This window comes from Homarus americanus, unplaced genomic scaffold (genome assembly GCF_018991925.1).
Source record: "Homarus americanus isolate GMGI-L3 unplaced genomic scaffold, GMGI_Hamer_2.0 scaffold42261, whole genome shotgun sequence".
NCBI lineage: Eukaryota > Metazoa > Arthropoda > Malacostraca > Decapoda > Nephropidae > Homarus > Homarus americanus.
The window spans coordinates 1-15143 of NW_024740362.1; the positions used below are offsets into that span (position 1 = coordinate 1).

A 15143-nucleotide genomic window follows, 5' to 3' on the forward strand; every position below is an offset into this window, starting at 1 on the left:
TGTGCCGACTATACTGTATATTCGAAATGTGGAGTCAAGCTGTGTAGACATTGCCCTGTTAACAGTGTTGTGAAGAATTAGTGTTTATTAAAGAGGAACTACAGTGCACAAGTGTGTTTCTGTGACCTGGTGGATCTCTACCTGCCGGTTGTTTGACTGTACACTGATGCCGATCATTGGGAAATTACCGGAGACTGGCGGGGCAGCCAGTGGTAATTCGACAACACTTACGAGATATCTACTGCTTCTGATAAAAGGAGGGCCGTAACAGTATGTACACAAAGATAGTAAACCAGCCATTACGTCTTCACTGCTTCAGTGAATACATAATGAAGGTCCAAAGCCCTTGAAATGGTGATGGGAATGAACGCGGTGATGAAACGGGTAAACAAAATGTGGTGATGAAATGGGTAAAAAATGTGGTGACGAAATGGGCACACACCGCTTGGATAGATCATATCTGTGTACTGTGTGTAGTTTCAGTAGGAGTGGCCTTTGAAATTTTCCTATTGTTTCAGTTAGTTTTATGAGGTACCCAACAATCATGTATCTGCTGTAAATGGGACTGCCCAGTATGGGCCAATAGGCCCGCTGCAGTTTCCTCTATTCTTATGTTTTTATGTTCCTAAATATGTGGTTGATAATACAATAAATATTATTTTATCATTACTTCTGTTGCATAAACAATGGACCAGCAAAATAGCCATAACCAATAATTTAGCTAGTACCAAAGTAATTTGTGATTGTGTCAGTTATCTATGAGCTCATTGGCAGAGTTGACAATGTTTTGGACTTTCATGAGGAACAAATTAGTTATGACGCAAGACAAGTGGGGTTGTGTGGACCATAATTTCATAAGTGGCAAAAGAGAATAACACCAAAAAACGTGGTTAAAGTTCGGAAAATGGAAATCACTATGTCTTGAACTACAGTAATTGTAATAGTGCAATGATAATAGTAACAAATTGAAGCTTTACGCACTGAGGATTCTGTTGCCATAATCAAATAATAACAATCTTGTCATTAATGTATAAATAATCAGGAAATTAATCATAACCTTAGTAATTTAGATGCATTAGATTTTGATTAAATTTGAATACAGTAGTTTGATATAGGACACTCATGTACAGTGCCCCCCAAAATTAGCATTAGATTTTCCATTGCTATGATTTGACACACTAGACAAAATGCTTTGATATGATCCCCAGTGCATAATTATAAGTTGATATGTCTGGTCACCTTATCAACAACAGCTAGAGATGAGGGTAGGGTTGGAGGACGGAGTCATCCTTGTATGGCAGACTAGATACATTACTTCAGTATAACAAGAAATCTATTGAGCTATATTAATGTATGCACTGTATATACTCATTTATGCTCAGAGGTCAAGGATGTAGAACTACGAAACAGGTTGAGTAACATTGTTCGGAAAGCCTCGAATCACGTCGACCCCATGGCTAATGATACTTTTGGGGGGGGGACTGTACAGTCTCGTTCAAGATTCTTCGAGCACTGCTGGAGACAGCTGGCAACTCAAGGCCGTTTGTTTACTATAGTATGCAGTAAAAATTATGAATGAATGTAAAAGTGATCGGTGATTGGTTACTTAGTTCCCCGTTGCTTAATTAGTGGTTGGGCTTTGTTGTTTCATATTATATTATACTACGTAATATAGTAAACAAGCGGCCCTGAGTTGCCAGCTGTCTCCAGCAGTGTTCGAAGAATCTTGAATGAGACTGTACATCTTAACTTATCATAATCAATACTGAAATTGTCTGCGAGATTATAGTGATCACCATAAAAATCACCCGAACTGCATTATCTGGCAAAAAATTGAAAGATTAGATTACAGTACAGTATTGGGGAATTTCCTTCTTAATGGGAAATTGTACTTTTTTCACTCCTCTATAGAAAACAATCATTTAGATTCCAAGAAGTGAATGTTTAGTGAAGGTGAAAATTAATAAGGATTTAATACTCAGACTGAGGATGTTAGGTTCTTTTCATAGCAAGTCCTTTAAAGTCAAAACTTAGGTTTAAAGGAATTTTATCACACTTATGTTACTATAGAGCCTGACAGTTGTCAGACCCTTACACCGTGCACAGCTTACCCAGCTACAAATGTTTATAAATGCCTAACTCATTGATTTGTTTATCCTGTAATGTTTTTATGATTTTGTACTGTAGTATTGTGTACATATATCTCGCACAAGAATTTGTATATTTCCCTGGATTAAAATTGAATGACTATGGGATGTTATATACAGGTACTGTATTTCTCTCAGTATATTATTTATTAATTGTAAAGTAAATTTATTGTAAATTTGTTTTGTAAATATTTTTCAGTGTTTGTAAAAAAATCAAATACTGTACAAATATAGCCTGATTTATGAAAACAAAATATAACCGCAAAAAGACACCATTATTTCCATTTCTTTTAATTTCTTTTAATTTTTAGTCTTAGGTAGAAACTGGAAAATTACCCATTACAATACTGTACTGTATCTATAATTTATAGTAAAAATTGTTATGCAGTATACAAGCCAATGACATTTTTCAAATCCTGCTCCACGTACCTGTACGTATTTGACAACTCGCCAGCAGTTTTAATTTTTTTCTTTATCCAAGCAATTTATCCTATACAGTACAGAGATGTCTGGAATGCAATTAACAAGTGAAATATAAATTCATACACTACATATTGGTACAGTAATTGGAGTGTGTTGTTCATTTTAGACAGGAACTATACAGCTGCATGAAGCTTCTGTAAGTGACACACTAGTATACAGCTGTACATTTTAGGATGATGTGGATATGTATTTCTTGACATAATAAGTGTTTAAATGTGTGCCAAACAGAGAGAGTACTATACAGTATACTGCACTATCATTATGGTATGTATAAACAATCCTTTTGTGTGCTTAATGTGTGTTTGTTGTTTGGTGAGCTTTTTAACTTCATGAAACCACGACCAAAGTGGAGTTTCCACTCCAGAGTGGAGTGGAGACTCCACTCTCTCACTCATTCAAACTAGTTGCCGTATACAAACAAATGTGGTGGAAAACAAGTGAACTGTGCGGTGCTCACTGCCCGCTCTCCCTTGACTCTTCCAAAACCGTTAACGAAAATTGCGAATTATGAGAGGCTGGAATTTTTTAAAGTACATATACAGTAGACCCTTGCCATTTGCAAGGGATAGGTTCCAAGAAATGGTGCGAATTGGCAAAACCACGAATAGCAGCATATATTACCTTAGTGCAGTACTGTATACCTATACCAAACAACTGACCAGCCGCGGCAGCACTCATCCCCTCTTTTAACTTATCTAATAATAAAACTTTCTTTGTCAGGGTCATCGCTGACTTCTGCCTTTTACATTTCACTCCATTAGCATCACTACCACTGACACTAGGCAGTCATGTGGGAGCCATCTCACACAGTAACACTAAAGTTTTGAGAGTACAACACGAGATGCTGCGTGGGGTGACTTGTTGTGCTGTGGGAAAAGGCTTGCAAGCTAGCCACCATAGCCACCATCTGCTTACCGCGAATCGTCAAAATCGTGACTCGCAAACTTGCGAATGGCAAGGGTCTACTGTACTGTGAAACCATTAAGAAACTCGAGAAGTTACTGTGCAGTACAGTATAAATATTCAGGTGTTTCAGTAAATATTGTACTCCACAATATTTCACAGAAAAAGAACCAATTATGAATGTGGAGGTAACACATATGCCTTGATTTGCTTAATGAACCAGAGAATGTTTCTACAGCAGCCTTAATCATTAGTAACATTACAGCTTATTGCACAAAAAAATACAAACCCAGTTGCATAATCCGTCAACTGACCATAATGCCCAAGGTCTGAGTATGTATCATACTACTGTACTTAAAAAGAATCCCGGGAGTTTTTTAGCATGTTTCCGGGGGAACATCTCTGTCCATAGGAACACATCTCTAATTGTATAATTGAACATAACCCTTCCATAGCTAACTCAAAGAATGCCTGTTTATTGTTCTGAATATGAGTGTGAAGTTCATGATTTTTTTCATACACCAAAGTTTATTACTGTGCTCTGTCAATCATATACAGTCGTCCCTCGGTTAACGAACACAATTCGTTTCAGAAGGTCATTCGTTAACCGAAAATTTCGTTAACCGAAACCATTGTTTCAATGGGATTTTGGGTAATTGGTTCCAGCTCACCGAAAATTACATACAAAGTAAAAATAAATGCAGTAAAGTACACTTACTTTGAGGTGTGTATGTAGAAGGTTCCTGGTTGATGATGATGATGATGGGAATTAGAAGTGGGGGTGGAAGAGAAATCACCCCATGCTTTATGCCGTCATTTCACCCATAAAATTTTAAGTTCACTTGGTGTAATTCAAGATTATTTTCTTTAAATCATCACTGCACTGCACTATTTATTGTCAATATGTAAAATAAATTTCAGAATGACCAATAATTGTACTGTAAAAACGTAAAAATAGTTTATGTTCAAGCGAGCCACAAGCAAGATGTTACCTCCACTGACCAGAGATACAAACTGACGCCTTTGTGGGTGACTCAAGTGGCTGAATGGCGCACCAAAAACTAGTTCCCGTACTGCAATTATGTTAAATAAGTTAAAATGAAAAACAAAAATTAATATAAAACTTGGAAAATTATTTAATAGTACAACCTTCTTGATATTTACTCAAATGGGAATGAATTTATGCCCTAGAACCGATTACTGTATTGGCGGACTAATATTCCAGCTGGTGAGCAAGCGAAAACATGTTGACATGATTTCGTAAGAATTTCGTTAACTGAATTGAAGATTCTTATGGAAGGTAATTCGTTAACCGAGGGATCACTGTAATCAGGTTATTAGATAATAGATACAGCAACATTGTATGATATACTGTACTGTATTGGATATCTAATGAATAAAATGTTCTCTTCCCCAGGTTAAGATCAAGCCATCATGCCTCGGCTAGGTCTTGGTTACGATATGGACCAGTTCCTGGACCATTGTCGCATGACCAAGCCTCCTTACGAGTGCCCCCATGCCTCCTGTGGCAGGATCTACCGCAGTTTTGCGGGGATGCAGCATCACATGACAACTTACGACCATGAAAATCCTCCTCCTAATGTGGTCACTCCAAAGTCAGGTGAGTTGCTGATTTTAACACATTGTGAATTTGTAATCTTCATTTATTGAATTCTATAAAGGTGAATTACATGCAATTGGTGAATGGTTGATGATACTGTACAATAAAAAATTTCAGTTCGTACCGAGAACTAGAAAATTCTAGAATATCTTAAGTTATGTATATGTTATTGTGGGTAAACTTCAGTGTAAAGTTGCGGTCAAAAGTTCATCCCCAGTGGTGAAACTGAGACACGGGAATGAGTCTGAGCTGACTTACCCTGACGGGTGTACATGAGTAGTTAAAAGTAATTCGTGTATGATCCTTAAAAGAACTACTGTAAAGGTAACCAAGTACTTTAGTGTACAGTGCTGTACACTGTACAGGTATTTCCTTTTTATCAGTTGTAAAGTCCTCTAGCAAATATCTTGTTAAATATACAGTACACACATACACACACGATATTTATTTTATTTTTTACGGGATTAGCCAACCAGGGCACAGGTCAATGGATCACATCAGGCCCTGGGGGTTATATTATAATAATACTACTACAGTACTACTGTACTACCTGTACTACTACTACTAATAATAATAATAATTATTATTATTAAAAAAAATATTAAGAATACTGTACTGTATATAAAAATAATAATATAAAAATAATAATACCCCCCTGTATAATAATAATAATGATGATGGTAATAATATTAATACAGGACCATAAAAAAAATCAAAAGTGGGAAACATTATATGTATGTTGTGTTCTCAGAGAAACAATTGAAACCCTGCAATTGTGTGTAAATGAGGCAGAAAGTCAGGTCAGCAACTTGGGACTTGGTCACAATTTTTGGGATGCCATATGGCAGGAGGGTTTACCAATAGACAATACGTACAGTACATTATGCTTCCAATATCTTCCCAGGCGGTAGCACCTCCCTGTTTGATAGCTGCCTACTACCTACTACACTGTACAATATATATATTTAATTTAGCATGAAGATATTAATATGTTCATTGTATAATGTACAGTAGAATTTTCCAAGATGTATAGTGATGATTTACTTCTGATGCAGAATATAAAAAATGGACATATGAGGACATTTTAACCTTTTCAAGAAAATTAAGACTATAAGTTAGGGTGGCAAAACTATTTTTGTATTGAATAATTGTTTGGTTTTGAAGTGTTGTACTGAGTGATAATTTTTATTGTTTAGCGCGGAAGAAAAACATGAAGAGGCCACCATCCCCTCTTGCAAGCCAGGAGCCAGAACCTCCATCAATACCTTACTCTCATGATATGAAGACCGTAGAGTTTGAGGTAGATGGGAAACTGTCTCGCCTCTCTGTCTACGACCCAATAGAAATTCTCTCCAAAGTAAGTTGCGATGATACTATGATACTTTGTTTTAAATATGATGCCAGGAATGTATTGAGTGGGTCAGTGTTTTTTTTTTTTATATACTGTACAGTATGTACAGTGTTCAGAAATTAAGTGCAAGTATGTATTACTGTACTGTATTGTATACAGTAGTCCCTCGCCAATGGCAGGGGTTAGGTTCTTCAAAACACCTGTAGTTGGTAAATCCGCAGTTGGCAAGACTAATGGTTTATGGGAAATAAGGGATTAGGTTTCATGGCCACGGATAACACCCGTCAAAGCAGGGCTGTGGAGTCGAAGACAAAACCTTCGACTCCGACTCCGACTCCTCAAATTTTTATGCTTCCGACTCCAACTCCTTGGCCTATTTGTAACAACTATTTCTACCATCCTAATTGTAATTTATATGTTGTAACCTGCATAGGTAAAAAGTAAAACACCGTGGCTATACTGCTTTATTAATGATCTGGACGATATTTAAGAACTACAAAAAGATGATAGGCTTGACTTTCAAAGTTTCAATCAAAAGAAAAATAAATTTATTAAGAATTCAAGATATTAACTAGAAAACACCATTTACATGTATATCTAAAAGTTCGATCTCAGCATATGAATTTTGTTTAAGCTCATAATCTGATGTGGATCTAAATGATGATCCTACAATTCCTTTTAAAGTAAAGTTATATATTTATGTACATTAAAGAAATGAATACCTTATTAAGGAAAATGGATAAACCTTACATGATTAAGTTATTAAATTAAATTTGCCTTAATCTCACCAAAAACAGGTTGTAGCTAATTGTTTTGTAGCTGAGAGCCTCTGTGCAGTTTTCAACGAAACAAAATTTGATATAATTCAAAATTTCAAATGGTAAAGAAGAGACTATCGTCCAAAATTATAGTGCTATACTGTGCCTGCTACAATAAATTCATAATAATGCTTATAAAATGGAAATAAATTCTTTTAATAATTTAAGAAAATTAGTGGGATCAGTGGAATCACTGCAATGAATATGCCTGAGTTCATATATTTGTTCTTAGGAACAGAATAGCTTCAGTCGGAGTCGGAGTCTGGACAATTTTACCGACTCCGACTCCACAAGCCGAAATTTCCTCCGACTCCTCGACTCCGACTCCGACTCCACAGCCCTGATAGGTACTCCTGAATGTGCTGCTTAAGGATCTGTTAACCAAAATTTGATATCTTGATTATAACTTGTTCAAATGGCTTTTAGAAAATGTTCAAATGATTTTTAGAATATTTTAATTACTTTTGCAATGCTAATTACTCGCCACTTATGGGTTTTCGAGGTCATTTCTTGGTGCTTGTGTATTATTCTGGATGTACTTAAATAGTTAGGCACATTAAATTTTAGTTCAGAGAGAAAAACGTATTTTTGGCCAAAAATCTTTAAGGCTTTAGACTTACAATTTTCGTCATTTCGGCCAAAAAATGGATTTTGTTCAAAATTTCAGTATAGGTACTCCTGAATGTGCTGCTTAAGGATCTGTTAACCAAAATTTGATATCTTGATTATAACTTGTTCAAATGGCTTTTAGAAAATGTTCAAATGATTTTTAGAATATTTTAATACTTTTACCAATACTTCTTACTAGCCACTTATGGGTTTTCGAGGTCATTTCTTCGTGCTTATTAGTAATATTCTGGATGTTAGCAAATGAATTAGGCACATTAAATTTTAGTTCAGAGAAAAGCATGTTTGGCCAAAAATCCTTTAAGGCCTGAACTTACAATTTTAAATCATTTAAATAAAAAATGGATTTTTGTTCAAAATTTCAGTGATATAAGGTACTCCTAAGATATTAACAGCAAGGATCTGTTAACCAAGGTGATATCTTGATTATAACTTGTTCAAATGGCTTTTAGAAATGTTCAAATGATTTTTAGAATATTTTAATTACTTTTGCAATGCTAATTACTCGCCACTTATGGGTTTTCGAGGTCATTTCTTGGTGCTTGTGTATTATTCTGGATGTACTTAAATAGTTAGGCACATTTAATTTTAGTTCAGAGAGAAAACGTGTTTTTGGCCAAAAATCCTTTAAGGCTATAGACTTACAATTTTCGTAATTTCGGCCAAAAAATGGATTTTGTTCAAAATTTCAGTATAGGTACTCCTGAATGTGCTGCTTAAGGATCTGTTAACCAAAATTTTATATCTTGATTATAACTTGTTCAAATGGCCTTTAGAAAATGTTCAAATGATTTTTAGAATATTTTAATTACTTTTGCAATGCTAATTACTCGCCACTTATGGGTTTTCGAGGTCATTTCTTGGTGCTTGTGTATTATTCTGGATGTACTTAAATAGTTAGGCACATTAAATTTTAGTTCAGAGAGAAAAAGTATTTTGGCCAAAAATTCTGTAAGGGGTAAGCCTTACAATTTTTGGCATTTCGTCCACAAATGGATTTTGTTCAAAATTTCAGTATAGGTACTCCTGAATGTGCTGCTTAAGGATCTGTTAACTAAAATTTGATATCTTGATTATAACTTGTTCAAATGGCTTTTAGAAATGTTCAAATGATTTTTAGAATATTTTAATTACTTTTGCAATGCTAATTACTCGCCACTTATGGGTTTTCGAGGTCATTTCTTGGTGCTTGTGTATTATTCTGGATGTACTTAAATAGTTAGGCACATTAAATTTTAGTTCAGAGAGAAAACGTATTTTTGGCCAAAAATCCTTTAAGGCTATAGACTTACAATTTTTGTCATTTCGGCCAAAAAATGGATTTTGTTCAAAATTTCAGTATAGGTACTCCTGAATGTGCTGCTTAAGGATCTGTTAACCAAAATTTGATATCTTGATTATAACTTGTTCAAATGGCTTTTAGAAAATGTTCAAATGATTTTTAGAATATTTTAATTACTTTTGCAATGCTAATTACTCGCCACTTATGGGTTTTCGAGGTCATTTCTTGGTGCTTGTGTATTATTCTGGATGTACTTAAATAGATAGGCACATTAAATTTTAGTTCAGAGAGAAAAAGTCTTTTTGGCAAAAATCCTTTAAGGCTATAGACTTACAATTTTTGTCACTTTCGGCCAAAAAATGGATTTTGTTCAAAAATTCAGTATAGGTACTCCTGAATGTGCTGCTTAGGGATCTGTTAACCAAAATTTTATATCTTGATTATAACTTGTTCAAATGGCTTTTAGAAAATGTTCAAATGATTTTTAGAATATTTTAATTACTTTTGCAATGCTAATTACTCGCCACTTATGGGTTTTCGAGGAGGTCATTTCTTGGTGCTTGTGTATTATTCTGGATGTACTTAAATAGTTAGGCACATTAAATTTTAGTTCAGAGAGAAAACGTATTTTTGGCCAAAAATCCTTTAAGGCTATAGACTTACAATTTTTGTCATTTTCGGCCAAAAAATGGATTTTGTTCAAAATTTCAGTATAGGTACCAGGGCTGTGGAGTCGAAGACAAAACCTTCGACTCCGACTCCTCAAATTTTTATGTTTCCAACTCCGACTCCTTGGCCTATTTGTAACAACTATTTCTACCATCCTAATTGTAATTTGTATGTTGTAACCTGCATAGGTAAAAAGTAAAACACCGTGGCTATACTGCTACAGCTTTATTAATGATCTGGACGATATTTAAGAACTACAAAAAGATGATAGGCTTGACTTTCAAAGTTTCAATCAAAAGAAAAATAAATTTATTAAGAATTCAAGATATTAACTAGAAAACACCATTTACATGTATATCTAAAAGTTCGATCTCAGCATATGAATTTTGTTTAAGCTCATAATCTGATGTGGATCTAAATGATGATCCTACAATTTCTTTTAAAGTAAAGTTATATATTTATGTACATTAAAGAAATGAATACCTTATTAAGGAAAATGGATAAACCTTACATGATTAAGTTATTAAATTAAATTTGCATTAATCTCACCAAAAACAGGTTGTAGCTAATTGTTTTGTAGCTGAGAGCCTCTGTGCAGTTTTCAACGAAACAAAATTTGATATAATTCAAAATTTCAAATGGTAAAGAAGAGACTATCGTCCAAAATTATAGTGCTATACTGTGCCTGCTACAATAAATTCATAATAATGCTTATAAAATGGAAATAAATTCTTTTTAATGTTGAAAGTTAGTTGGGATCAGTGGAATCCTGCAGTCTCCTGAGTTCATATATATTTGTTCTTAGGAACAGAATAAACTTCAGTCGGAGGTCAGGTCTGGACAATTTTACAAACCATTCTGTAAGTACTCTGACCACCGACTCGACTCCAGAGCTCCACAGCCTGATAGGTACTCTGAATGTGCTGTAGGATCTGTTAACAGAATTTGATATCTTGATTATAACTTGTTCAAGTAAACTTTGAAAATGTTCAAATGATTTTTAGAATATTTTAATTTCCTTTGTAATGCTAATTACTCGCCACTTATGGGTTTTCGAGGTCATTTCTTGGTGCTTGTGTATTATTCTGGATGTACTTAAATAGTTAGGCACATTAAATTTTAGTTCAGAGAGAAAACGTATTTTGGCCAAAAATCCTTTAAGGCTTTAGACTTACAATTTTTGTCATTTCGACCAAAAAATGGATTTTTTTCAAAATTTCAGTATAGGTACTCCTGAATGTGCTGCTTAAGGATCTGTTAACCAAAATTTGATATCTTGATTATAACTTGTTCAAATGGCTTTTAGAAAATGTTCAAATGATTTTAGAATATTTTAATTACTTTTGCAATGCTAATTACTACTTCACTTATGGGTTTTCGAGGTCATTTCTTGGTGCTTGTGTATTATTCTGGATTATTACTTAATTGGGCACATTAAATTTTAGTTCAGAAAAAAGTGACACAGCCAAAAATCATAAAAGGCTTTAGACTTACAATTTTCGTCATTTCAGGCTAAAAATGGATTTTTTGTTTCAAAATTTCAGTATAAATTATATGAATATGCTGCTTGGATCTATTAGCCAAATTTGATATCTTGATTATAACTTGTTCAAATGGCTTTTTAGAAAATGTTCAAATTATTTTTAGAATATTTTAATTACTTTTGCAATGCTAATTACTCGCCACTTATGGGTTTTCGAGGTCATTTCTTGGTGCTTGTGTATTATTCTGGATGTACTTAAATAGTTAGGCACATTAAATTTTAGTTCAGAGAGAAAAAGTATTTTTGGCCAAAAATCCTATAAGGCTTTAGACTTACAATTTTCGTCATTTCGGCCAAAAAATGGATTTTGTTCCAAATTTCAGTATAGGTACCAGGGCTGTGGAGTCGAAGACAAAACTTTCGACTCCGACTCCGACTCCTCAAATTTTTATGCTTCCGACTCCGACTCCGACTCCTTGGCCTATTTGTAACAACTATTTCTACCATCCTAATTGTAATTTGTATGTTGTAACCTGCATAGGTAAAAAGTAAAACACCGTGGCTATACTGCTACAGCTTTATTAATGATCTGGACGATATTTAAGAACTACAAAAAGATGATAGGCTTGACTTTCAAAGTTTCAATCAAAAGAAAAATAAATTTATTAAGAATTCAAGATATTAACTAGAAAACACCATTAACATGTATATCTAAAAATTCGATCTCAGCATATGAATTATGTTTAAGCTCATAATCTGATGTGGATCTAAATGATGATCCTACAATTCCTTTTAAAGTAAAGTTATATATTTATGTACATTAAAGAAATGAATACCTTATTAAGGAAAAAGGAAAAACCTTACATGATTAAGTTATTAAATTAAATTTGCCTTAATCTCACCAAAAACAGGTTGTAGCTAATTGTTTTGTAGCTGAGAGCCTCTGTGCAGTTTTCAACGAAACAAAATTTGATATAATTCAAAATTTCAAATGGTAAAGAAGAGACTATCGTCCAAAATTATAGTGCTATACTGTGCCTGCTACAATAAATTCATAATAATGCTTATAAAATGGAAATAAATTCTTTTAATAATTTAAGAAAATTAATGGGATCAGTGGAATCACTGCAATGAATATGCCTGAGTTCATATATTTGTTCTTAGGAACAGAATAGCTTCAGTCGGAGTCGGAGTCTGGACAATTTTACCGACACCGACTCCACAAGCCGAAATTTCCTCCGACTCCGACTCCGACTCCACAGCCCTGATAGGTACTCCTCAATGTGCTAATTAAGGATCTGTTAACCAAAATTGGATATCTTGATTTAACTTGTTCAAATGGCTTTTAGAAAATGTTCAAATGATTTTTAGAATATTTTAATTACTTTTGCAATGCTAATTACTCGCCACTTATGGGTTTTCGAGGTCATTTCTTGGTGCTTGTGTATTATTCTGGATGTACTTAAATAGTTAGGCACATTAAATTTTAGTTCAGAGAGAAAAAGTATTTTTGGCCAAAAATCCTTTAAGGCTTTAGACTTACAATTTTCGTCATTTCGGCCAAAAAATGGATTTTGTTCCAAATTTCAGTATAGGTACTCTGAATGTAAGGATCTATTGTAAAATTTGATATCTTGATTATAACTTGTTTTAAATGACTTGAAAATGTTCAAATGATTTTTTAGAATATTTTAATTACTTTTGCAATGCTAATTACTCGCCACTTATGGGTTTTCGAGGTCATTTCTTGGTGCTTGTGTATTATTATGCATGTACTTAAATAGTTAGGCACATTAAATTTTAGTTCAGAGAGAAAAAGTATTTTTGGCCAAAAATCCTTTAAGGCATGACTTACAATTTTTGTCATTTTCGGCCAAAAAATGGATTTTGTTCAAAATTTCAGTATAGGTACTCCTGAATGTGCTGCTTAAGGATCTATTAACCAAAATTTGATATCTTGATTATAACTTGTTCAAATGGCTTTTAGAAAATGTTCAAATGATTTTTAGAATATTTTAATTACTTTTGCAAAGCTAATTACTCGCCACATATGGGTTTTCGAGGTCATTTCTTGGTGCTTGTGTATTATTCTGGATGTACTTAAATAGTTAGGCACATTAAATTTTAGTTCAGAGAGAAAAAGTATTTTTGGCCAAAAATCCTTTAAGGCTTTGAACTTACAATTTTCGTCATTTCGGCCAAAATTAGATTTTGCTCAAAATCGCAGTATAGGTACTCCTGAACATGCTGCTTAAGGATCTGTTAACCAAAATTTGATATCTTGATTATAACTTGTTCAAATGGCTTTTAGAAAATGTTCAAATGATTTTTAGAATATTTTAATTACTTTTGCAATGCTAATTACTCGCCACTTATGGGTTTTCGAGGTCATTTCTTGGTGCTTGTGTATTATTCTGGATGTGCTTAAATAGTTAGGCACATTAAATTTTAGTTCAGAGAGAAAAAGTATTTTTGGCCAAAAATCCTATAAGGCTTTAGACTTACAATTTTCGTCATTTCGGCCAAAAAATGGATTTTGTTCCAAATTTCAGTATAGGTACCAGGGCTGTGGAGTCGAAGACAAAACCTTCGACTCCGACTCCTCAAATTTTTATGCTTCCGACTCCGACTCCGACTCCTTGGCCTATTTGTAACAACTATTTCTACCATCCTAATTGTAATTTGTATGTTGTAACCTGCATAGGTAAAAAGTAAAACACCGTGGCTATACTGCTACAGCTTTATTAATGATCTGGACGATATTTAAGAACTACAAAAAGATGATAGGCTTGACTTTCAAAGTTTCAATCAAAAGAAAAATAAATTTATTAAGAATTCAAGATATTAACTAGAAAACACCATTAACATGTATATCTAAAAATTCGATCTCAGCATATGAATTTTGTTTAAGCTCATAATCTGATGTGGATCTAAATGATGATCCTACAATTCTTTTTAAAGTAAAGTTATATATTTATGTACATTAAAGAAATGAATACCTTATTAAGGAAAAAGGAAAAACCTTACATGATTAAGTTATTAAATTAAATTTGCCTTAATCTCACCAAAAACAGGTTGTAGCTAATTGTTTTGTAGCTGAGAGCCTCTGTGCAGTTTTCAACGAAACAAAATTTGATATAATTCAAAATTTCAAATGGTAAAGAAGAGACTATCGTCCAAAATTATAGTGCTATACTGTGCCTGCTACAATAAATTCATAATAATGCTTATAAAATGGAAATAAATTCTTTTAATAATTTAAGAAAATTAGTGGGATCAGTGGAATCACTGCAATGAATATGCCTGAGTTCATATATTTGTTCTTAGGAACAGAATAGCTTCAGTCGGAGTCGGAGTCGGAGTCTGGACAATTTTACCGACTCCGACTCCACAAGCCGAAATTTCCTCCGACTCTCCGACTCCGACTCCGACTCCACAGCCCTGATAGGTACTCCTGAATGTGCTGCTTAAGGATCTGTTAACCAAAATTTGATATCTTGATTATAACTTGTTCAAATGGCTTTTTGAAAATGTTCAAATGATTTTTTGAATATTTTAATTACTTTTGCAATGCTAATTACTCGCCACTTATGGGTTTTCGAGGTCATTTCTTGGTGCTTGTGTATTATTCTGGATGTACTTAAATAGTTCGGCACATTAAATTTTAGTTCAGAGAGAAAAAGTATTTTTGGCCAAAAATCCTTTAAGGCTATAGACTTACAATTTTTGTCATTTTCGGCCAAAAAATGGATTTTGTTC

The 15143-nt window shown here is 33.7% G+C and overlaps 1 protein-coding gene across 1 annotated transcript; it reads left to right on the plus strand.

Moving 5' to 3' along the window:
- The first annotated feature begins 4954 nt into the window (after positions 1–4954).
- On the plus strand, positions 4955–6643 carry LOC121875416 (peregrin-like). Its single transcript, XM_042379966.1, has 2 exons — positions 4955–5154; positions 6351–6643. The coding sequence occupies exons 1-2, from the start codon at positions 4968–4970 to the stop codon at positions 6626–6628; spliced, it is 465 nt and encodes a 154-aa protein (XP_042235900.1). The 5' UTR covers positions 4955–4967; the 3' UTR covers positions 6629–6643.
- The last annotated feature ends 8500 nt before the right edge of the window (positions 6644–15143 follow it).